A 21063-nucleotide genomic window follows, 5' to 3' on the forward strand; every position below is an offset into this window, starting at 1 on the left:
TTATGTGACCCATTTTGCTTGGTGCCTTGCAGGTTATCAGAAGCGAGAGGACTGAGGGAGCGAAGTTTCGGCTCTCTGGTAAGGGGGTAGACGAGGACCCCAAAGGGATTTTTCGGATCAATGAGATCAGCGGAGATGTCTCCGTGACCCGAGCTCTGGACAGAGAAGCCATTGCCAATTATGAGGTGAGTTTTCATGGCCACGGGAACTTTGTGTTAATATTGTGCTTTTGGACAGGGTATGGTCTTCTGGAAGGCCTGTGGATGTGATATGTCAAAGGCTTGGTTGAGAACTACTGGCCTATAAAATTTCCAGAAGAGCTGTTTGTCCTGTGGAAATTCAGAATGCATTTATATATGGAAATTCTGCATGCATTTATATGTGCAGCACCTCTACCCTGTTTTCTGTATGCATTTTCTGCCATGTATCTTTAGTAAGACCACTGTCTGAAAGCTGCCTGTGCAGGGGATTTGTGAATGCAAAATTATGCTTGGACAAAAGGAGATCTTTTGGGGAGAGGTAGTAATACTACAAAGGTGGCAATGTGATTGTCCTTTTCTTTTTTCATGTCATCTTGTCAATGGAATATACGGTCCAAGTCCATTTTGGAGTAAGGATATCTTTTAACTGGGCTGCTGAAGGTTCTGTTAACGTGAGGGTGCTTGCAGATATAGCCGTCGCGTGTACGTAGTCTATAAAGATTGTTAGTAATGACTTCTGTGATTGAAGAATGCTGTTCTTTTCTCCTCAAAAATCTAAGAAATGGTCTTTGAAATCCTAGTATAACTGCAGCACAGTTTTTTAAATTACAAAGTATAAATACAGGATCTGTCGATTGGTATTTTCAGTCTAGCTTTGGATATGAGCAGTCAGATATCCGTGTCTGGCCATTTTGCCATATGTTAGATTCAAATATGTTGGATCCAGAATACCAAATGCTCGGTGGAGTTGCATGTTGCCTCTTCCTTTGGAGCACAGCGAGACTCAGCCCTGTGTCCTCACCCAGCAGGGAGCTCTGGAGCTCCAGCCCAGCCTGGATGTTGCCTCTGGAGATGGCTCTGACCCTTCTCCCCACTTGTCCTTGCCAGTGTGTAATAATCAATATTTAAGCTTTCAGCACCTTGAGTTTCTCACCTTATCTGAAAGGGGGTTTGCCACATGGGAAGGCTAGTCATGCTTGCTCAGCATGCGCTGCCAAAATTTAGCATATGTTGGTTTTTAACACTTAAACATCTATTTCTCATGTGGGACTGCAGTGAAATGTATGCGAACCACTCATATAGCACTTATGATAGAAAATTCTCTCTCTCAAAAAAAAAAAAAAAACCCAGAAATTTCATGTTCTCCTTCTGACACTGTTACTCATCTTCTTTTTTTCCAGCTGTTTCTCATGTTGCTAGCTTTCCATCTCAATGTATTCAATATAAACCTTGACTTTTTTTTTTCTCTCCCAGCAATCATAGTAGCCTTTTCAACATAATACATAAAGCCCCAAATGACCCTCCTTTCTGATCTGGCAAAGCTTACACTTAATTTAAGACAAAAAAAAACCCATTTCCCTAGAGGAACCTTTTAGCAGCGATGCAAATTATAAACAAATAGTGCACTGTAATAGATTATTCAGAGCATCGTAAATATATATCTTAATAGGCTGGTGTGCTTTCTAACCTGTTATGTAACACTCTGCTCAGCATGTTCCCTGGCATCCTGTTGTGTAAATGTAGCTGAAAAGTCCCGTGGAAGGAGAGCCCTCAACATGATTAGTCAGTATTTCAATCCAGCCCATTGTTTTTCAGTAAAGATATATCATGGTGTCAGGAAAGCAGCAGGATTTTCCCTGGTTTCCTTGATGCACTGCGAGATAAATTACTGAAAAAATCCTTAGGCTTTCTCAAAGAAGTTTTTGATTTGTTTCTGTTTTTTATCCCCCTTCTGGGTAATATTGATTTCCCAAAGAAAAAATTTCAGAGGAAATGGCAAAAAAAAATGACAACAGGTCTCCATGAAAAACTACAAGTTGTTTCCAAATTCGTCATGCAGTCAGGGATATGAGCAATGGTGTGGCAAGGATAAAAAGATGAAATCTGATTCCTTCCAGCTACACTGGAAGGGCTATTGTGAATCAGCAGTCATTTATTTCCTGCTCTTCATTTCTTTGTACTCAGGGGATGAAAATTAAAGAAAAATGTTAATAGGGCACTTGATAGAGATTTTGTAGAACTTTGCAGATTTTACAATGTATGTTCCTCAAAACTTTTAAGTAAAACTTCCCGTTCATTTTATTTTTAGTAAGGAATTGATAACCTATTTTTTAAAAGAGGAACCTGCCTGAGAGCCAGGACCTGGCAAAGATTCTTTGCAGCAGCTCAGGGCATGGTGGCTGTGTCTTCAGAGGAGCTTGGATTGTGTTTGATAGCAAAAGCAACCCAAGCTACATTAATGACCTGACCCCCTTTAGGCAGGCGTATTCAGCTGATTGATTTATGAGTTGATTTTTATGAAATTAGCTAAATTGTTCAAAAACGGGCAAGCATGTGAAATTCCACCCTAATATTAATGTTGGGGTGATTAATTGCCAGAGTGAAGCTGACCTAATCACTTGTGCGTTTGCAAAGGGGATGGTTTCAGATGAGAAAATGAAACAGTGACACGGGAGGGCAGGGTGAGACTGCGAAAGTCCAGAAGCCAGTGCATTGAAATTAGCCATTAATAACAGTTTTCTCGTGCATATGGAACTATGCTAAGGAAATCTCATTTGCCAGTGGAAACAGGTAGGTGCTTCTGCATGTTTGCCCCTGTGACTTTGCAGGGTGCCTCCTAGGAGGTCAGAAAATGACCATCTGTTTTGGTTTTAAACGGATGCTTTCACGAAGTGCAAGAGGATATGAGGATGCTGTTATTTCCAGTGTACAGACTGTTTTAGAAAAGTGTGTAGTCATTCAGTTTCCCCCTAAAAGAAGCCTGATGAGGAACATTCGGGAGCTCTGATAGGAACTCTCCGGATCACAGTAAACCAGTGAATTAAGTGAATATTTGGATTTTGGGGCTGGCGACAGCCTGTTGATGAAGCTAGTAAGTGATGCTCCAAAGAAAGGGCTTAGGCAGACTGTGGGAGTATTACTGAATTGTTTCTGGGTCGGTGAGATAAGCGAGTTGCCTACAGCCCCTATTTACTGTGAGCAAAAGAAATTCAGTAGTGAGAACACGGTCTGAAAAATATTTTCTTTGGTTTTCTTTCAAGAATAAGTCAGTCTAGTTGGAAATTTCAGATAATCGCAGATCATTTATTCATTTAATATCAAAAATTGCAAATGTGTCAAAACAGATACAGGGATTTGGGGGAAATTGTGTGTGTATGTGAAGGGGAGAGGGCGGGTGGAGCTTAGGATGGATAGTCTTATCCAGATCAGTGAGATACTCTTAATCTGAAATAACCAACAATCTAGGCAATTTGGGGTTCATTTCAAATCCCAAGTCTTTTCTGAATCCAACAGAGCTGTAGTATTTGCCCTCATCTAAGTGGTTTATGAACAGGTTATTCATTTTTGGAGATGAACTTTCTCCTCCTTTTGGGTGAGGAATAGCTATGGTTGGTCAGCAGGGAAAACAAAAGAAGGGGGAATATAATGTTTCGGAAACTCTTGTTTTATATTAACATTTATATCCAAATTGAACCTAAAACACCAAGAACTCATTCAGATTCAGGCAATCCATCTCATATTAGTGATAGTGAATGGTCCCTTGATGCTTTCATCCTGCAGAACTTCATGTTAGCTCTATAAAGGCAAGATGGGGACTTCTTTTAGGTTGTCTCATGGGTTAATGTCCTATATAAATACATTTCCATATCTGCAAAAACTCTTGATATAGCTGAATATCTCACCTGCATGTCTCTTAAATGTTCATAGGTGTTGGGCCAAGCTAGTTCTCTTCATAGTTGTGAAGCACTTTTATTATTTGTTCCTTATTAAGCTGAGAAATAGCCCAGTAGAACTGCGGCATCACCCTAAATATTTGGCTCAGAAATCACAGTCTTTGTGTCATTTGAATGGATACAGGTCAAACCAATGCTTTGATCACTGCTGATAATTCTGCATTCCTTAACCTGTTCTCAGTCTACTTGTTAACCGAGGCATATAAATGGTAATAGAGTCCGAGAAAAGTCCTAGTGTACTTTTTGGTACCATTAATGTAGGTTTGGGATGCCTTATTCCATCACCGCCATTGGCAAAGTATTCATTTTTACAGGAGAGTGATCTGGTGCTATAAAAAACAAGCTGAAAGCTCCTACAACTGATTTCACACCCTCTGCTTGTTAAGCATTTGTAAAGCAAATAAAGCTCCTCACTTAAAAAATAATTAAAACTAACTGTTCATTAACAGTTCAAATTGCCTAGGTAAATTTGGTCACAGCTCTGATTTTCCGCTGTCACTGAATGGTTTTATCAAACTTCTTTTTTTCATGCTTGCAAAGGAGCACTTTATGATTTTTTTTATGATTTTTTTCCCACACCTGTTCACACTTGAGAAACAGTTAGTAAAAAAACCTATCAATGATGGCAGCATCCTTCAAAATCTTGAGGCCTGATTGAAAGCAAACCATCTTGATCCTGCTAATCTGTGTGCATAACTATCTCTGCTTTTACTTCCATGGAAGCAATTTGCCTATGAATGTATTATCTATGTAGAGGTTGACATTTTGAAAATGAACTCATTACTATGACATGTAGTTAGATGGCATGAAGCAGCACATTTGGGTTTAATGTAAGCTGTTTTCAGCCCGTATATTTTCCTGAAAAAAGGTTGGAAACATGGCAGAATACAGGCAGTAAAGGAGGAATCCTGATAATTTAGCAAGGAGGAAAGAAAGAAAATTTCACTGGAAAAAATGAGCACTTCTTATATTACTGTTGGATAAAATTAATAAGAGGCTAGAAGCTTATTTATAAAAATGCAATATAGGTAAATCAAATGGGATACAGTTGAAAATTATGGCAGTGGAAAAGATCTGTCACTTATATATATATAAAGAGTACACAAAATAAATATGTATTTCTTTATGTTGACAGCATGTTCAGGGATATATATATATATATTTCAATAAAACATGCTAGGGCATCAGACTGTTTTGCATTAATTCTTCCTTATAGAAGAAGAGTGAGTGCTGTATTTTGACTCCAGAAAGAGAAATGAACATCTACTGAGAAAGTGCCATTAGGTTGTCACCTGGCAGCATTACTTGAAATTGAGAATGCATGGAGTCCTCAGAAAGCAAGCACTAGTGATAATGTCTATGCAAAAGAGGAAAGTTCATCACTGCGGGTGTTAAAAATAATGAACCACTATAGGAAGGATATTGGAAAAACATGACAGCCTCTTGAAATTGCCGAGTTCTCTCATTTACTGTAGATAAAGATGTAGATTCCTACAAATGCAGATGAAGAACTGCAGGCTGCTGCATATCCTGAGGTGGGTGTAATAATCTTAATGTAGCAGGGACTTGCATCTCAGCGGTCACACTTCTGTTCACCTAATAGCCATGGTCTGCAGCTTCTGCAAACCCCTGTTAGCACAGCACTGGGCTGAGGATCAGAAATCGGTCAATTCAGTTGCACTGGTTGTATGCCAATATACATTTTTTCATATGCTGGAAGGCAATGAACTCTGCTTTGACTTCAGACTCCCTTATACTTCAGCAAGTCTTTTAAGAGACTTTATGCAGATCCTGTGAGTCTACACGAGTGGCAACGTTACTATGTCCTTATCTGCTATCCAAAACTTTTGCCACAGCAACATTGGTCAACATGGGGTGTCTGTGACCATCCCACTTCTGCAAGTGGTGGCTCTCCATTGGTAAAGTGAATCTTGTCTCTTGGGAAGAGTTGGGCCTGGCGCTGTCTGGGAACAGCGTTTGGTGCTTGGTTCAAGGCTCTGGGTCTCTCTTGCTCATTACCGCTTGCCTCTAATTGCTGATAAAGCATGCACTCCAAAAAAATGGCAAGATGCTCCAGTAGACCTATGAATCTTACAGAAACGGGTCCCTTGTTCTGATAACACTGGCTTGATCCTGACCTTTGTTTTTTGATGCGATTGGTCTGAACCTTAATACTGCTTTTGTCTGTATGGGAAAAGACAGAAGCAAATGAATTGAGTCAGCCTGAAGAAGTGTTTTTCATCTAAAGAACAATAGTGATGGATTAGTCAAAATGCTGCTACCTGTACTTTTATTACAACTAGATTTAGGATAAAAGGAAGTAAAGGACACTTTCATAGGAAACCATAAATTGGAGGAAAACAAGCGCTCTTGTTTGTTGAATTATTTTAGTTCCTTTATATTTTTTTTTCTTTCCCCAAAGAGTTTAGGAAATGGCAAGGTTAAACATTGGCAGATGTCTCATTGAACTAGGAAGTAGAAATGGAGAAATAGGAACAAGTAGGGTGTAAACAAAGACCCAATCCTTCCGATCCTTCCAGGAGATCTCCTGATTACACAAGAGACTTTTTACCATCAGTTACTCACAGGGAAAGTGAAAAATAAGATGGTCACTGTAACTGTATATAAATCGAATATTTGTGCATATAAATTTTATGTGCGTATAATTTTTCCTCACATTTCATAAAACTTAAGATTTAAAAGGTTGCTTGCAGAGCTGTGATATAAATGGGTTGTCAAGCTACTAGGAATATGACTTTTTCTCCTGCGGTTCCTTTATGGGATAAAATGCAAAACTGACAAAAAGTCAAGTAAAAATTAATGCGCTTTTTATGTACATTCTCCCATTTTGTCTTGGGGGAACAAGATATTTATTTTGCACAAACTCTCTCATTTACCATATCTCATTCATTTTTACTGTAAATAGTCTATCCAATGCGTACCGTAGATCTTAATGTTATGAGATAGCAGCAGGATACTGAGATTCATTTCAGAAACCACTTGCTTCCTCGTCTCGTTTGTGTGGAAAGCATAACAAAAGTCAACAGTTTTGTTGGAGGGGATGTACTTTCCTCTTGCATCCAACTGCGGGCATGGATCTGACATCCCTGCTATTCACGAGCAACATCAAGACGTTTGTAGGAGGAACAGCGCAAAGCTTCATTAAAGGCAGAAGTCAGGAAGGATGCGTTTATAAGCAATAGCTGTCAAGACAAGCGAGTGGGCTTGGATTTCCATGCTAAAATTACTCCAAACACCAGGCAAAATTAGTGTGCTCAGATTGCAGAGTGGGAGGTGGAAATGCATACCGTAAGAAACAGAGAAATATTGGAGTTTACAGAGACACTAACAGATGAGACAAAACTTGCTTTCATGTTTGTTTATTTATTGCTTTTTTTTTTCTATTTTCAAATAGAACATTGTTCCTGCAAAGAATAATGATCTGTTCAGTAAAACAAGAGGAGACTAATAACGTTTTTGTCGTATTGTGTTAATAGCGTGTGAAACTACTCTTGCCATTATATATTAATTGCATTTCAAGACAGTTAAATGCCATCATGATACCATGATACTTCACTCTTCAGTGTGATCAGTTTGTTTGTTCATTCCTTGTTTACTTCTACTCCAGTATCTCTCAAAATCCCTTGCTCCCCATCTCAGTTGTAAGCACCATCCCTCCTGGCTTTGTGGCTTTGACATTTGATCGATCCCTTACTCAGGTGTTCGTTTTTGTTCCTTTTTTGATTTTCTGAAAGAGTGGGTAGAATATGAACATTATGAAGCTTTGCTGTGCTTGCAAAAACATAGCGGTGTGTGTTTATATTGAGTTTTTTTGAAAGACAAAATTCAATATTCTTCTTATTTTCCCTAACCCACCAAACATCACTCAGCTTGTTTAGGACTTGGTGTTTAAATGACCGAATAAATAAAAACCTTCAGTGTTGTACTAGGACATTGTAGGTAAATAACTTTATTGTAAAAAGGTCCCTCACGTTCCAGAATCTGAACATTGCTATTTCCCAAATCAGCCTAGTGTGGGAAGTAATTACTTTCTATGAAGGTACAAATATTAGTGGTAAGATGGAAGTCCAGGTGGACAGTTCTTATTAAGAAATAGGTAACCTTATATAGAACCTGTGTTTTCAGGACCTTTCCACTGCTGAAGTCCAGGTCAGGGAGGTCTGGCCTTCTTCCTTAGTCGTTAGTGCTTCTTTCATATTTTCCTAGCCTTTTAACATTCAGAATAGATAGAAATCTTAATTGCTGAAATCTTCATACTTCTTGTGCCTCTCAATGTATTTCAAAAGAGGAGACAGATTTAGGTGTTTGGACAAAATTCACACATCTTAATTTTATAATTGCTTGAAAAATCCCGGTTTATGTAATTCTTGAACATATAGGTCTGTAATATCTATCCCTATGCTTATTTTTGTGTGTGAAAACTGAAGCATAGTCTGTGACCTTTCTCCCTTGTTCTCTATGTTTTTGTGTGCGTATGAAAACTAAGGCAACAAATTCATTATATTTTTATGTCAATAATTTTCTCTTTGCAGCTAGAGGCCCCGCTGTCTCCTTTCTGACCCCTTGTTCTTTGCGTACTTGCAGAAAACCACATTAGCTATCTTATCCTCTCCTGCAATCTTCTTTTCATTTTCCCCCTTTTTATGTCTTTTTTCCCTTGCACTTTTAACTTCATTCCGTAACCTTTCTACTCCCCCGTCTTTCTTGATGTTTTATGCCATTCACTTCCACTTTCCCAGTGCTCCCTACTGCAATTCCTTAGGCTCGCTGACCTGTTTTCTGCTTTTCATAAGCTATATGGTTAAAGGGATGCATATCCATCATCTAAACACAAATTTGTCTTGTTATTATGTATCATCTTTCCACTGCGTTCACAAAAGATGATGTTCTTCACCCAATCTCATCTGTGTTGTTCTTCAGTAAATCCCTTTAGAAATCTGTGTTTTGGAAGCTCTAGATTTTGGATTACATTAGCCTGCTTTTGTTTTTCAATGGTGGAAAAATGTGTTTTGTTTACACTTTACTGCCTTTTAGGTTGTATCAGGCAAATTCAGCATAGTAATTTAAGAAGTTATATGGTTGCCTAGAAATTCTTGCTTTTAATTTATTAAAATTAATTCTAATGCTTAATTCTGTTTGGAATTATAGTGCTCTCAAAAGTGGCCAATCTAAGAAAAGGGAGCTGTATAACAGAATATCTGTTATAATATTTAATTAGTTCTGTGACTTCAGATCTATAGTTTTCATACTTCATCTGTATAAAATTATTGTAGGATAATGGGCCATCAGTTTAAAGCTGTATATGGGTATGCATGTGGCAAAAATGTTGAAGAGGTTTGTAATATTTATGCAAGGAGTAAGTTTTAATTAACATGGAGTGACATATTTTTGAAAAATGTGTGAAAATAATTCACATAAAATTTATAAATAAGCATGTTAAATAATTGAATTTGTAGATTTTTCCGTTCCATTCTAGCATGGTAGTTCATGCATGTTTCTGTGATGTGATCACAGGGAATAAGGCTACAAAGAAATCTCATCATTTAAATACCATGCTCCCAGATCTCCAAAGGTATTAAAGTCTCAGTTTTGTAGCTCCAAGTTATGTGTAGATAAATTGTCTTCAAAAGTCAGTCTTACTGCATTTGCTCTTTCTTGGACAGAAGTATTCGGATCCTAATATTAAGTGTTTTTTTTTCTCACGGAGCCCTATTTTGGACATTCTCTATGTCCGTGTGAAACCTTACATGGAAAAGAGCAGGGCAGGCCATGATGTCTCCATTGTCTGAAAGACAATATAAAAATAACAACCAAAAAAGTGGGCTGTAAAAGAAAATAATGATTTCAGGAATCCAGAAGCCGCTTACCCATGTCGTCTTCAAAGCCTCCTGTTGCTTTTCCCAGGCTCGTGGAGAGGGCAGGTGACCGGTGGCGCGGGGGTGACAGGAAGATGTTAGGGTTTGATCTGCACAAACCAAAATAGACTGATCTTTCTGACCATCTCAGCTGTCTCTGCTGCGATACTGAAGAGGACTGACTGTTCCTGCAGAGACAGCCGTGGGTACTGATGTTTCAGTCACACGGAACCTGGGGCAGCATCCTCTCCCCATCTGAAGTATGACCTGGCCCACGTACTTAAAACGTGTGAGTCCAGTCTCCTGACTTTCATGAGCCTCTTAGGATGATACAGTCGGAATTCTCTTTATCCAGCTTCTGGGGATTTTTGGGGCTTGTTTAGTTCTTTCTCTTTTTTTTCCACATTTTTTTTTTAATTCTGTGAATCCACATCATTTGAATATCCAAGTTCTTTTTGATTGTTATATATTTACCCCTTTAAAATTAGAATATGACAGGTCTCAATAGATGGAACTTAATATATATGCACACATATATATACACATATAGTAACCATAATGAAACTCATAAAAGTATAAGAGTTGCACATACTCTACATATTGCTAGTGGAGTTGTGCAGATCTCCATTTTCACTGTACAGGTGTTCTGTGGAGAAAAGATTAAAGGAAACAGGTCATTCTTCTTCTGAGTTCACATCTTCCCTTCTTTAGATCATTTTTCAAGGTATAATAGCAGCAAATGAGTAAGGGAAGTGAAGGAAAGCACAGCTATAAATATTTAGAGTATTGTGTGAAAAGAGATTTCTAATATTAGAGAAACTTCAGTTGGCATCACTTTGTTACCATGTAAATGACACAAATCTTGCTGTATTTTTCTGGTTTGCTCAGGTCATTACTAATTATTTCTTAATTAGACATACTCCACGAAACCAAGCTATATTTAGGTGGATGTTTTATTTATATTTTGTTTTCTAGTAGCTCATTAACAAGAGAGATGACTTTAGCTTAAGATTTTTCATCAGATAATTTAAGATGTTTATATTGGTACATGTAAAACACCATATGTTTAGACTCACATGAGGGATCTTTTTGTTTTGACGAGCTGTGGTTTTAATTTTCCTTCAGAGGGTGAAACAGGTCCCTGTAGCTTCTGGCGAAACTCGTTGCTCAGGTATGCGACAAAATTAAAGCTTGCAGGGGAGGAAGACTCTGAATTCCGACTGAAGTTGCTCCATAAGGAAATTATTATTCCCCTTCTAATTTTATTTATAAATATACCTAAGAGTAGATGGTTATTGACAGATTGAGGTCTGCATTTTGAGGCCGTAAGGATGCTAGGCTATTTCCATGCTGTCCCCAGGACTTTGCTGGCTGCTGTTGTTGGGCGTTCCAAATGTTGGTGCTTGTTGAGAGCTGCATTCCAAACACTTCTCCCTGGGACCTGCTCTGCTGCAGCCTCCCTGGAGACCCGTCGTTAGGATGGAGGTGGTCATTAAAAATAATCCAGGGGAGACGGGAGGCTTCCGTATGGGAAAGTGGGTGGTAAAATACTGAGGAAGGTTGTAAGGAGCTGGAAAATCTCCTTTTTGAGGTTCTTACAAGAAGCTTGCAATAGTTTTCATTATATTTCCTTCTAGTTTCTATTGTCAGGGGGTGTGTAATATATAGTGTAGGTAGCCTGCTATACAGACGCGTTTACAGGTTGTATTTGCAAAATAGAGATTGTTCATCTTTGCAGAATTCTTCCCCCCTCTGCTCTGTCATCACTTTGATTTTGCATGGTTGCCATTCAGATATCTTTGTGGTGCAGTGCATTGGAAATACCTATTATCTGTTTGAGTCTCTATGATTATATACTTATTTCTATACTGTGTTACGTATACGTGGTTGATATGAATATAGGTTACAGACTTTATTTGTGGATGTTAACAGTGTACTGCTCTTATATTTCTGTTAGTTTTATATATTTAAATAACACCGTAATAGTTCACTGCTTAGAAATTCTAAAGAGGGAGGAAAATTATGATTTTAAAATACATTTTTTCTTGTTTTCTGTTTTCTTCTTTTCACCTTGTTACTAGGGAACTAAAAGTAATAAATAAGTAATAAAATAAATTCCTGAATAAATCCTGCAGCTTTAGTGTATTTTGCATTTCCCATTCTAAACTGGAAGTAAAACATTTGAAATGAATACCCTTATGGCAGAGCCTTTTATAAGAGCTTCCATATGATCAGTGGGACTATTCCCAGTGTTTGTAGAGAGACTTGGTTTTCATTCCACAGTCTTGGGATTCATAGACCCAGAGGCCTTAATCACAGCAAGTGGAGCTGCAGTCTCCATCTCAGAAATCCGGAGCTTCCAGTGGAGATTTAGAGGAAATGCAGCAGTTCCAAGGTTGGTCAGTCCTAAAGTATTTGTAAGCTCAGGTTTGGGGATATCACAGTTTGCACTGTGTATTTGCTGTGCTCTGCAGGATGCATCTAATGGCACTGACCTTATTAAATCACAGCTCCACTAGCCGTGAAACCAGTAAATTAGTGTGTGGTCTGCAAAGTTTATGGGCTTTAACAGCCCGTGAGCTGCTTCTCCAAACATGGGGTTTGCTTATCATTCGACTTGGCAGAACCCAGATATGACAGTCCAAAAGCAGGAGAGTAGTGATAACTGCATCTGTAACCTGTACTATATTAACAATGCTTCTCCATGCCATATTTCTCTAGGTTCTAAATTTCAAAATTAACATTCAATATCCAGCCACTTTAATATAGTGAAATGTAATTCCTGCCAAACCTAGTTACAATTGATGTAGTCAATATATTGATTAAAGGAAATGCTCCACAGGAATTGAGATGTTTGAGGATATGCATGTAATTTTATTCCCTTTCTTTATTGGTAGCTTTGATCAACACTGGGCTTGCTACCCTCTATAACGTGCTTTGAACTTTTAGATGCAAGCATATAAATCAGATCCCTGGTCGATTCTTGGCTGATCTACCCAAGCAGAAATATAAAAAGCAAGTTCTCCCCCAAACTCTAGTGAGTGGAAATGGTGAATTAATTAGTTGAATTCTGAATTTAAATTACTATCCCAGGCATAGTTCTATCCCTTGGAAAGGCCTGAAGCCATTTCCCCGAAGTATGCCGACCAGATTAGACTTTTCACCAAGATTGGTATTGTGCATAAAAAATGTTTTCAATAACTTTTTCCCCCATTTTGTAAATCAGATAATAGTAGCAATTGATTAGCAGGAAAGATGTGATGTATGCATTTTTTGTCAATTTTCAGCTTACTGAGAAAATTTCATTGACTTCTGAAAATTCTGAAGATGTGATTCAGTGCAAAAAGTAGATACCATTAGTAGCATATAATGATTTTTGTCCAATAAATTCTGCTCAAAGTATTTAAAATGACAGTATGAGCACTGTGTATTGAATTGCAATTAGTATTTACAACGCACTGATGTGCACTTTGCTCATGTCTTGGGGCATTTTTCTGGCATGCACGTTTGCATTTGCAACTTAACCTGCACTTTTCCAGCGACAGATAAAATGCTAAGGATTTTATAAACATGTTTATTCCCAATGCGGTCAGTATTTTAGTATGCTGTTGTGAGAGACTTTCCTCTTTTTTTTTTTCTTTTTTTCCTAGAAAATTCATGTCTATATCTTTCTAAATACATGTTCTTCATGACTTATTCCATCTCCATTATCAGCCTTTAGCTCTTTCTATACATACGTGTGTGCTTGCAGCTGTTACTGGAAGGGACCACAGAAGCCAAACCTCTTGGTTTTAGGTGTGCACATTTTAACCACTGTATTCTGCAGCCATCCAGAATACGTCCTGATCCCTGGAGGATGCGATTTTAGTGACTTGGTAGTGATTTTTCCCGTAGCATCAGCAGTGAACCAAAGCTGTGCCTATGTTGAAGGGTCCTTTGCTGCTGCTGCTGCCATCATTTGGACTGTGTGAAAAGCTAATGTACAGATATTAGCTACTCAGTTTTAATTTATGCTCTTCAGCAGCATAAATTATGGTGTTTTATGACAAATATAAAAGGTATGATTTGAACAAATTACATATTCTGCTAATCCCCCAACTTTTGAGAGCCATATAATTATGGTAAGTCATATCCACCAGGTCAATTTTCCTTTATCTTTTCACAGAGAATGCTAAATTATATATGTGAAAGTTAGAACCATCACTTTAAACCAGAATTATTTAAGCTCCTGTTTAATGAGACAGTTTTCCATTTCATAACACAAAGCTCATGTGGTGGAAGTAGCAGAAGTAGCATGCAGAAGTTGCCAGCTTCCTTGTGGTTATTTGTTTTATCCAAGAGAGGAAAGAAATGGAGGAATGAGTTTGTAGGAAAGGAAGACAGAGATTCTTCACAAATAGAAACTAAAATTTATAATTCTCAAAATTCAAAAACTCATTTAAGGTTTAAGTAATTCTACTGTTCCTATTGGAATGACTTTGGGTTATATTGTAGGTGTTTATAAACTCTCGCACCAAGATTCATGGCTTTATAAGATGCAGTAGATTATATTCCCATTTTCCATCATTCTCCATGTTTAGAGTTTTTTAAAAGCCTTTTACCTAGTTGTTGGGGTGACTGCACAGTGTGTACTGCAGCAAAGAATTTGGCTAGTTGCACTGGAAATGTGTGTGGCTTTGACGAGCACAGTTGTGCAGGAAAGTAAGTTCTGGTGCTATGTCTCAGATGCACAGAGCACATGAGGTGCCAGGTCCAATTAGCAGCCTGATGGTGGCAAATCCATTATCCTTGGAAAGAGAACCCACCATCAGGAGACATTAATTCAATGTGACACCAACTGGGGTGTTTATATACAGCTAATTGCAATGTCAGACATTCTGATCTAATTGAGTTTAATTGTGGCAAAATTGGAGTTAATTAAAAGTTAATGGTATAGAGCACATCATGTTGTTATAAACTACGGATGCATGTTTCATATCCATATTATTGTTATTTAAATGGTTCTTTCAATTACTGTTCTTTGTATTGGCACTTTGGAAAGGCACTGTAATTGTCTTCATATCACTGAAAATTTCTATTTTGACTGGACAAGTAGGAATATTTCTGTTTTTAAAAAAGCCGGAGAAAACTTAGGTTTGTGCATTATATCATATGTAGGTGTCATGTGTTGTTTCTAACCACTTTTATAAAAAAGCACTGACTTTACTAGACCACTGGTGAAATAGGAGATTCTCCTTAATCTTATGAGAGGGATAACAATTTTTACATCATCTGTCATACTTTGATCTAAAAATCCTGATCTTTTCATCTTTCATGAATCTATCTTATTTGATTTCCAGATATAAATATATACATATAGTCAACTCCCTCTGCATCCTGTCCTTGCTTTTGTTGGAGTCTCATAGAAAACCTTTGTTTGACGTGTCCTCGTGGATGTTCCACTTCCAGTTCAAAAAGGATCGCTGCATATTTCCTTCACTGCTCCATAAATTTCTCCCTTCTTTGCCAATATAGACACCACCATTATCCTCCTGCCAATCAACATGTCAGCCTGTCGTCTTCTTGTTCAGTATACCCTTGCCATGTCCAGGGCTTTCAGGTTTTCCTCCATTACAACCACAAACTGATGTGCTGCTTGCACACTATACCATTTATCTAGGTCCCATTGTCCTTGTGTTTTAAATTTCTTCCAGCTTTTCTGTGGCACAAATACCCTCGACCTTGTGTTCATCCCAAATGAAGTTGCTCTTGTCTTTATAACCAGTTACTATCATATTGTTTTACTACCTGCTGTATTTTTTCCCATTGAATTACACTGATATCATCTCTAGATTGAAACTTTTCAAAAGTTGGCCTTTCCCATCTGTGTTTCACACCTCATTCAACATTACTTTTTCTTTAGAGATTATTATTATTAGCTATTGCTCATGGCTCCTCTCATGTGCGCTCCTCCTTTTGACATGTCTTGCCACATAGTCACTTTAAAACACTGACAATGCAAGGAAACTTAGCGTCACATCTGCTGAACAGATATTGAAGTCTTTGCAATATTTTTCATTAATATTTTTGCTAAGTTTTCCCCATGGAAATTAATTACTGTGCTATCTGGAATTTTAATTTCTGAAATGCACCAGATACATTACTGTTTAGTTAGATGCTCTAACACAGCAGGGCAATAATCATGTTTTATTCCTGTTGCATTAGGTAACAAATGTACTTGCAGATTTTCCTAAAACTGAGAAGTCCATTCATGCCACAATTTTGTTTGAATCTAAATGCTGACCACAAGAAATCATATAAATGCCATGGTGAAAAAGCTGTCATACAATAAAAATTAGAGCAAGTTTCTGAGTTTTGCAACAGGGCGCAGTGAGCAGGGAGTAGCTTCGTAATGAAATATTTTATTTAATTTATCTCAACCAGCAGATCTGATTTTCTTTTAAAGAGGTGCTCACTCTCAATCCATCTGCATTAGCCTTTGATTAAAATTGTACTCGGTGCCTCTTTGTGTGTTTAAAATCACGCTCTGTGTGTGTGTGCTCGGTGCCTCTCCTATAAAACAGTACCAAGGAAACAGAGGAATATCTGGCAATGGCAGAAAATTTATTTCTGGAAATGCCTTTAAGTTGGGATGAGTGGTGGTGGCAGCCGGTAGAGACCACTGAGCTGGAAATATGGGGATCATATTGTGAAGCTTGTGGGAGACGCAAGGAAAGTGATACTGATAGTATAAGAACTCATTAAATGTGTTAAAGTCTGCAGGTTGGAATGCTCCTGAGATTGATGATGCCTTGCAAAGTAATAGTCTTGTGAGGAGGAATTAATTTTTAATTTTCCCCCTTATATATCTGTGGAAAAAAAAAAATCTAAGGCACAAAAGGATGATACATTTATAGAAAATGTATGGCTTTAAGTCGTCATGTTCAGAAAAAAAGCTTCACGAAACCTGGCTATGAAGAAGGGCATCTCCAGAAGTTCTGAGTGCAGTTTAAAAATACAAATGTCCCTTACTAGATGAAGGAAGTCTGTTTGCTACTCTATCATTTATTACAACATAGTAGAATATTAATGTTGCTTTGTAGATAACTGGAAGTAGCTGTCAGAAGCATGACATAATATGCCACAAAAAAAGAAAAAAGGAAAAAATAAAAAAAATCCCATGAAACCATTCTGCTTTGTCAGTGAAAAAGTAGAAATAATTGATAATTCTTAAAGTGAAATTCTGCTATTACAAACTTGCAGAATTCAAAGAAATGCTTCTCTTTTTCCATTGCTTGCCTTTTCAACCACTCCTTCAAGTATTGCTTAGTTTTGTTGATCATAAAACAACTCTGTGTTTTTAAATCAATTTCTCTCATATATTTAATTATGAGATATTAAATTGTGGTTCACAATACTTGTTTTATCTGGCCTCACAAGCACGTGGTCACTGTATTTATCTAAAATATTTCTGCAGATGTCTTTGGTGCTAAACCACTTTGGACCATGAGCAGTATTATCTTTTCTTCATCTGTCTGCGATATTTATTGCCTGTTGTTTTCTTTTCTTGTGAGGGGAAAAAAGAAAAGAGTGAAAGGCGATGGAAAGTTTGGCAAGGGTTGAGTTTGGGCTTTGGGTTGCTTTGCTTTCTTTGTTGTTTGGAGCATCTTTTAATTGGGTCGAAACACAATGGAGTCTCTTATGGATCATTTCTGCTACAGATTGTGAAACTAATCGTCTGTCTCAATAAGCAGAGAGGCTCCTGCTGTGGCAGCAACCACCGGTATCCTGGGGCTTGGGAAATAGGCTCTTTACTCTTATTTGTCTGCTCTTGCATTCTCATTTAGTTGTAGCCTCAGCCACAGAAAAGCCCATCTTTCAATCTTGTGTATTATTATTCACTCAGATGAAATATTACAGAAGCATGAAAATAGAATTGCCTCGGAGAAATTATTATCTGGATTGTTGTTTTCTGTTTATTATTTTTATTTTGTTCCACCCCTTCCCATGTCCCTTATAAGCCACTTGATTATTAAACTGCTAGCAGTTTTAGTGTGGAGCTGAACTTTGCTACTTTTTTGTCTGTGGTCTCTCTCATCCAGTCCCAAAAAAGAAGCAATAAAGGAGAGGTGAAAAGATTTCGTGGAGTATTTGTTATTGGTTTTGTGTAGTCATAGTGATGTCAAAGTTAGGTATTACTGCCAGAGGTCTATTTCAGATTGCAGCTAGAATGGTGCAATACATGAATTTGGCAAGTTGTACTTTAAAATAATCTTTCTGCTTAAAAATCTTGTTTAGTTTCAAAAGACATGGAATATGAGAGTGTGTTTGCATAATTTTGCATTTCACTGCAAAACATTCTTTCTCCCTTTCTCTGTAATTACCGGAGACACAATAATCCTTGATTCTCAGACACTTGTGCCGCGAGCAAAAAACTGGTGCTGCAGTTTCTCAGCATGCAAATCTAGCGAGCAAGCCCAAGTGATGGCCCCAACACTTCTCCGTGTTAGCAGGCCCAATGAATGAGACACTTCCTTGGGATCCTTTCTCTGAACCAAACAGGCTAGGGAAAAAACCTTTGGGAGTCTTGCCTTGGGAATAGGCAGTAACTTACCAGGACAATCTCTTCTCCTGCAAGTTAAAGAGAACAAAAGCAATGACTTTTATGAGGGCCCAGGGTTTCCTGCTTGGGGAATTACATCTAAACGTCATGGATAGATTGAAAGGACTTTACCTCTTGAAGGGCACAGCTTCTGGGGCTGCCGCCACAAAGTTTGCCAACCTGCAAATTCTGAAATTCCCAAATCTGCTGCAGAAAAGAGCTCCCAACCTCTGCATCGGTCTCTCTTCTCCCTTTGAGCAATTGCAGCTGTGTATTGTCGTTTTATTCTTCCAGTAGTATTTTATGATGCCACATTTCCTATCAAGGCAGTGTGCTTTTGTTCTGCCTCCAGCCTACGAGGCAGTTGGGGACCAAGTCCCCGTGTTGCATGTGCTGTAGAAAACCCAAGGTGTAACTCTGTAGCTCAGAAGAACACAGACTTTTACAGTAAGCTGCTATTTCTTTCAGTTTGGGGATTTTTTTTTTTTATTTGTTTGTTCTGGAAGTCCTGGTGAGCTTTGTATTTTTAGTCTAAAGGTATGATTTGTTTTTTCCTCATCAAACATTTCATAGTCTCATCCTTTGTACCAAAGCTAGCTGTTGAAGCTCAATAAAGAACCTCATTAAACATGCTGAGCCTTTGCCGAAACTGTGCACCGGATATATGTCATTAAAAGGGAATTTGGTTCAGGCATCAATGAAGAGCGATTAAAGAAACTCTCATCTTCAGATTTTAGGAAGGATAGTAGTACTTTTGGAAGAGAAAGGAGAAAGGGGAATCAGCACTTTCTTGATGAGGGGATTAAATGGTTGGCACAATAAAACTGTATGTCCCCATAAAATGGATAGAGATAACAAATTGGCACAATAATTTATAGTGTTCCTCTGAGATGATAGGGTTCTTAATGATCACAGTTTAAAATATGTATTTGAAAAGTCATATCTTTTCATGTAGGGCGGGTTGTAGTGGGATGAAATTTAATTTTGTGGTCCTGGTAGATGAAAGCTGAGCTTTGGAACATCTATATGTTCCAAGTTCTGACCTGATTTCTTACCAGACTTTGGGCAATTTATAAACATTTGAATCCTTGCCTTTGTGTTAGAGATTTTTACTTCTGTCTTTTGAGCTGTTTTGTTGATTATCACCTTTTCCTTTTCATTAAAAAAAAAAAAAAAGAACTCATAGACTTCAATAGGAAAAAATGCACTATCAGTGACACAGAGATAAAATCTACTTTATTTTAGTTCTTTCTGCCTTTCACATGTTGGTTACCACAATCTGCAGTGCTGAATTATTTGATAGGAATTTTATTTAGGTAGCAAGGTGAGAGAGAGTGTAATTTTAAGAATGGTTGGGGGTTTTTTTTTGCATATATACAAGTGTTAAGCTATGTGTAGCAGAATGCAGCAAAAGCTGGTGCCTTCATTGTCATTTTCTTCCAAACACCAGTAGCCCTCGAACACAAGCTGAACTAAATAGGGGTCTGATTTCAACTATGCTGTAATTTCGTAGCATTGCTTTCCTTTCCTTCTACTACTATGAATAGCTGAACTGATTTCTTAATAGTTTGTGAGTTTTGATGGAAAGCATTTACTTTTTTTCCCCGGTTATTTTTGTGTATGTGTGTATGCATATATATTTGTGTGAATGCATGGTTATTTTAGAAGTATGCGTGTTTCTTGGTTGAATAATGCTTCACAAGAATTTTTGTTTAGTAGTATTGTATTGCACTAGCAGAGAATTAGAGAGTTATAATTTCAGAGGAAAACACTTTACATGACATGGTGATATGAAGTATCTCTGAACTAAATGTAAATTCTTTACACCACCACTTCTACCTTCTTTCACATTGTATAACTTCTGTAAAGGGCCATCAGCACAAGATGGAATTGGAGCCATTTTTTAATGAGAGAAAAAAAGGGCATCAGGTTAAAATAACTCTGTGCATCAACTGCAAGCGTTTTTATTTCAGTTATGTTAGAACATGCTTGTGATAGCAAATCCTAACTCCATTTTCTGCTGCCTTTTCTTCAGAACATTCCTTTTTTTCCAAACTCCTATTGTTCAAAGTAAGAGTATAATAGGAATTACTATATGTATAATACAGTACCAGTGAATGTTCCTGCTTTAAATACTTAAATATATGCAGCTATTTGGCATACCCTACTTGTCACTATACAATATTGAAGCACCCTTCTTGGGAACTGAAAATTGAATCCAACTTATTTTGAGTGTATGAGTGGTGTAGTAACATTCAGTATAACAGGATCTTGCAGTTATTGTATCTTCTGAATTACCAAAGACATCACTAGCTCATGAGAGTAGCAATTCAACCCTAATTATTATTTAAAGAGGTAATATGCTGAATAACTTTCCCTTGGAAAAAGGCTTCTTGTAAATTCTAATATTTTAGGAACTATCACAGTATGATAAATTATGATTGTTGACCAGCCCGCTTTCATTACAACTAAGGGACAAGAGATTCCATGTACCTGGAAAGGTAGTAGTCTTATTTTCACTACTGCTCAATAAGTAATGTTTTAATGCACAGCTAAAAGGTGATCCATCCCATCCATTCCTTTACGTAAGATTAATCCTTCCTAATGTGCATTTTTGACTACTGGCAGAAAAAGTTATCTCATTACAGCAGGAATTACAAAATCAGTCTTAA

General features: G+C 37.6%; 1 protein-coding gene across 3 annotated transcripts in view; it reads left to right on the plus strand.

Annotated features, from left to right (window-relative positions):
- Positions 1-21063, plus strand: part of CDH13 (cadherin 13) — a 377876-nt gene that overhangs the window by 176360 nt on the left and 180453 nt on the right. For all 3 annotated transcript variants that reach the window (XM_026042342.1, XM_026042343.1, XM_026042344.1), the window contains exon 5: positions 33-185. In XM_026042342.1, coding sequence (XP_025898127.1) covers positions 33-185 — 153 coding nt within the window. The remainder of the gene's footprint in view (positions 1-32; positions 186-21063) is intronic.

The sequence above is a fragment of the Nothoprocta perdicaria genome, unplaced genomic scaffold, assembly GCF_003342845.1.
Source record: "Nothoprocta perdicaria isolate Ctin4 unplaced genomic scaffold, notPer1 scaffold_30, whole genome shotgun sequence".
NCBI classification, from domain to species: Eukaryota; Metazoa; Chordata; class Aves; order Tinamiformes; family Tinamidae; genus Nothoprocta; species Nothoprocta perdicaria.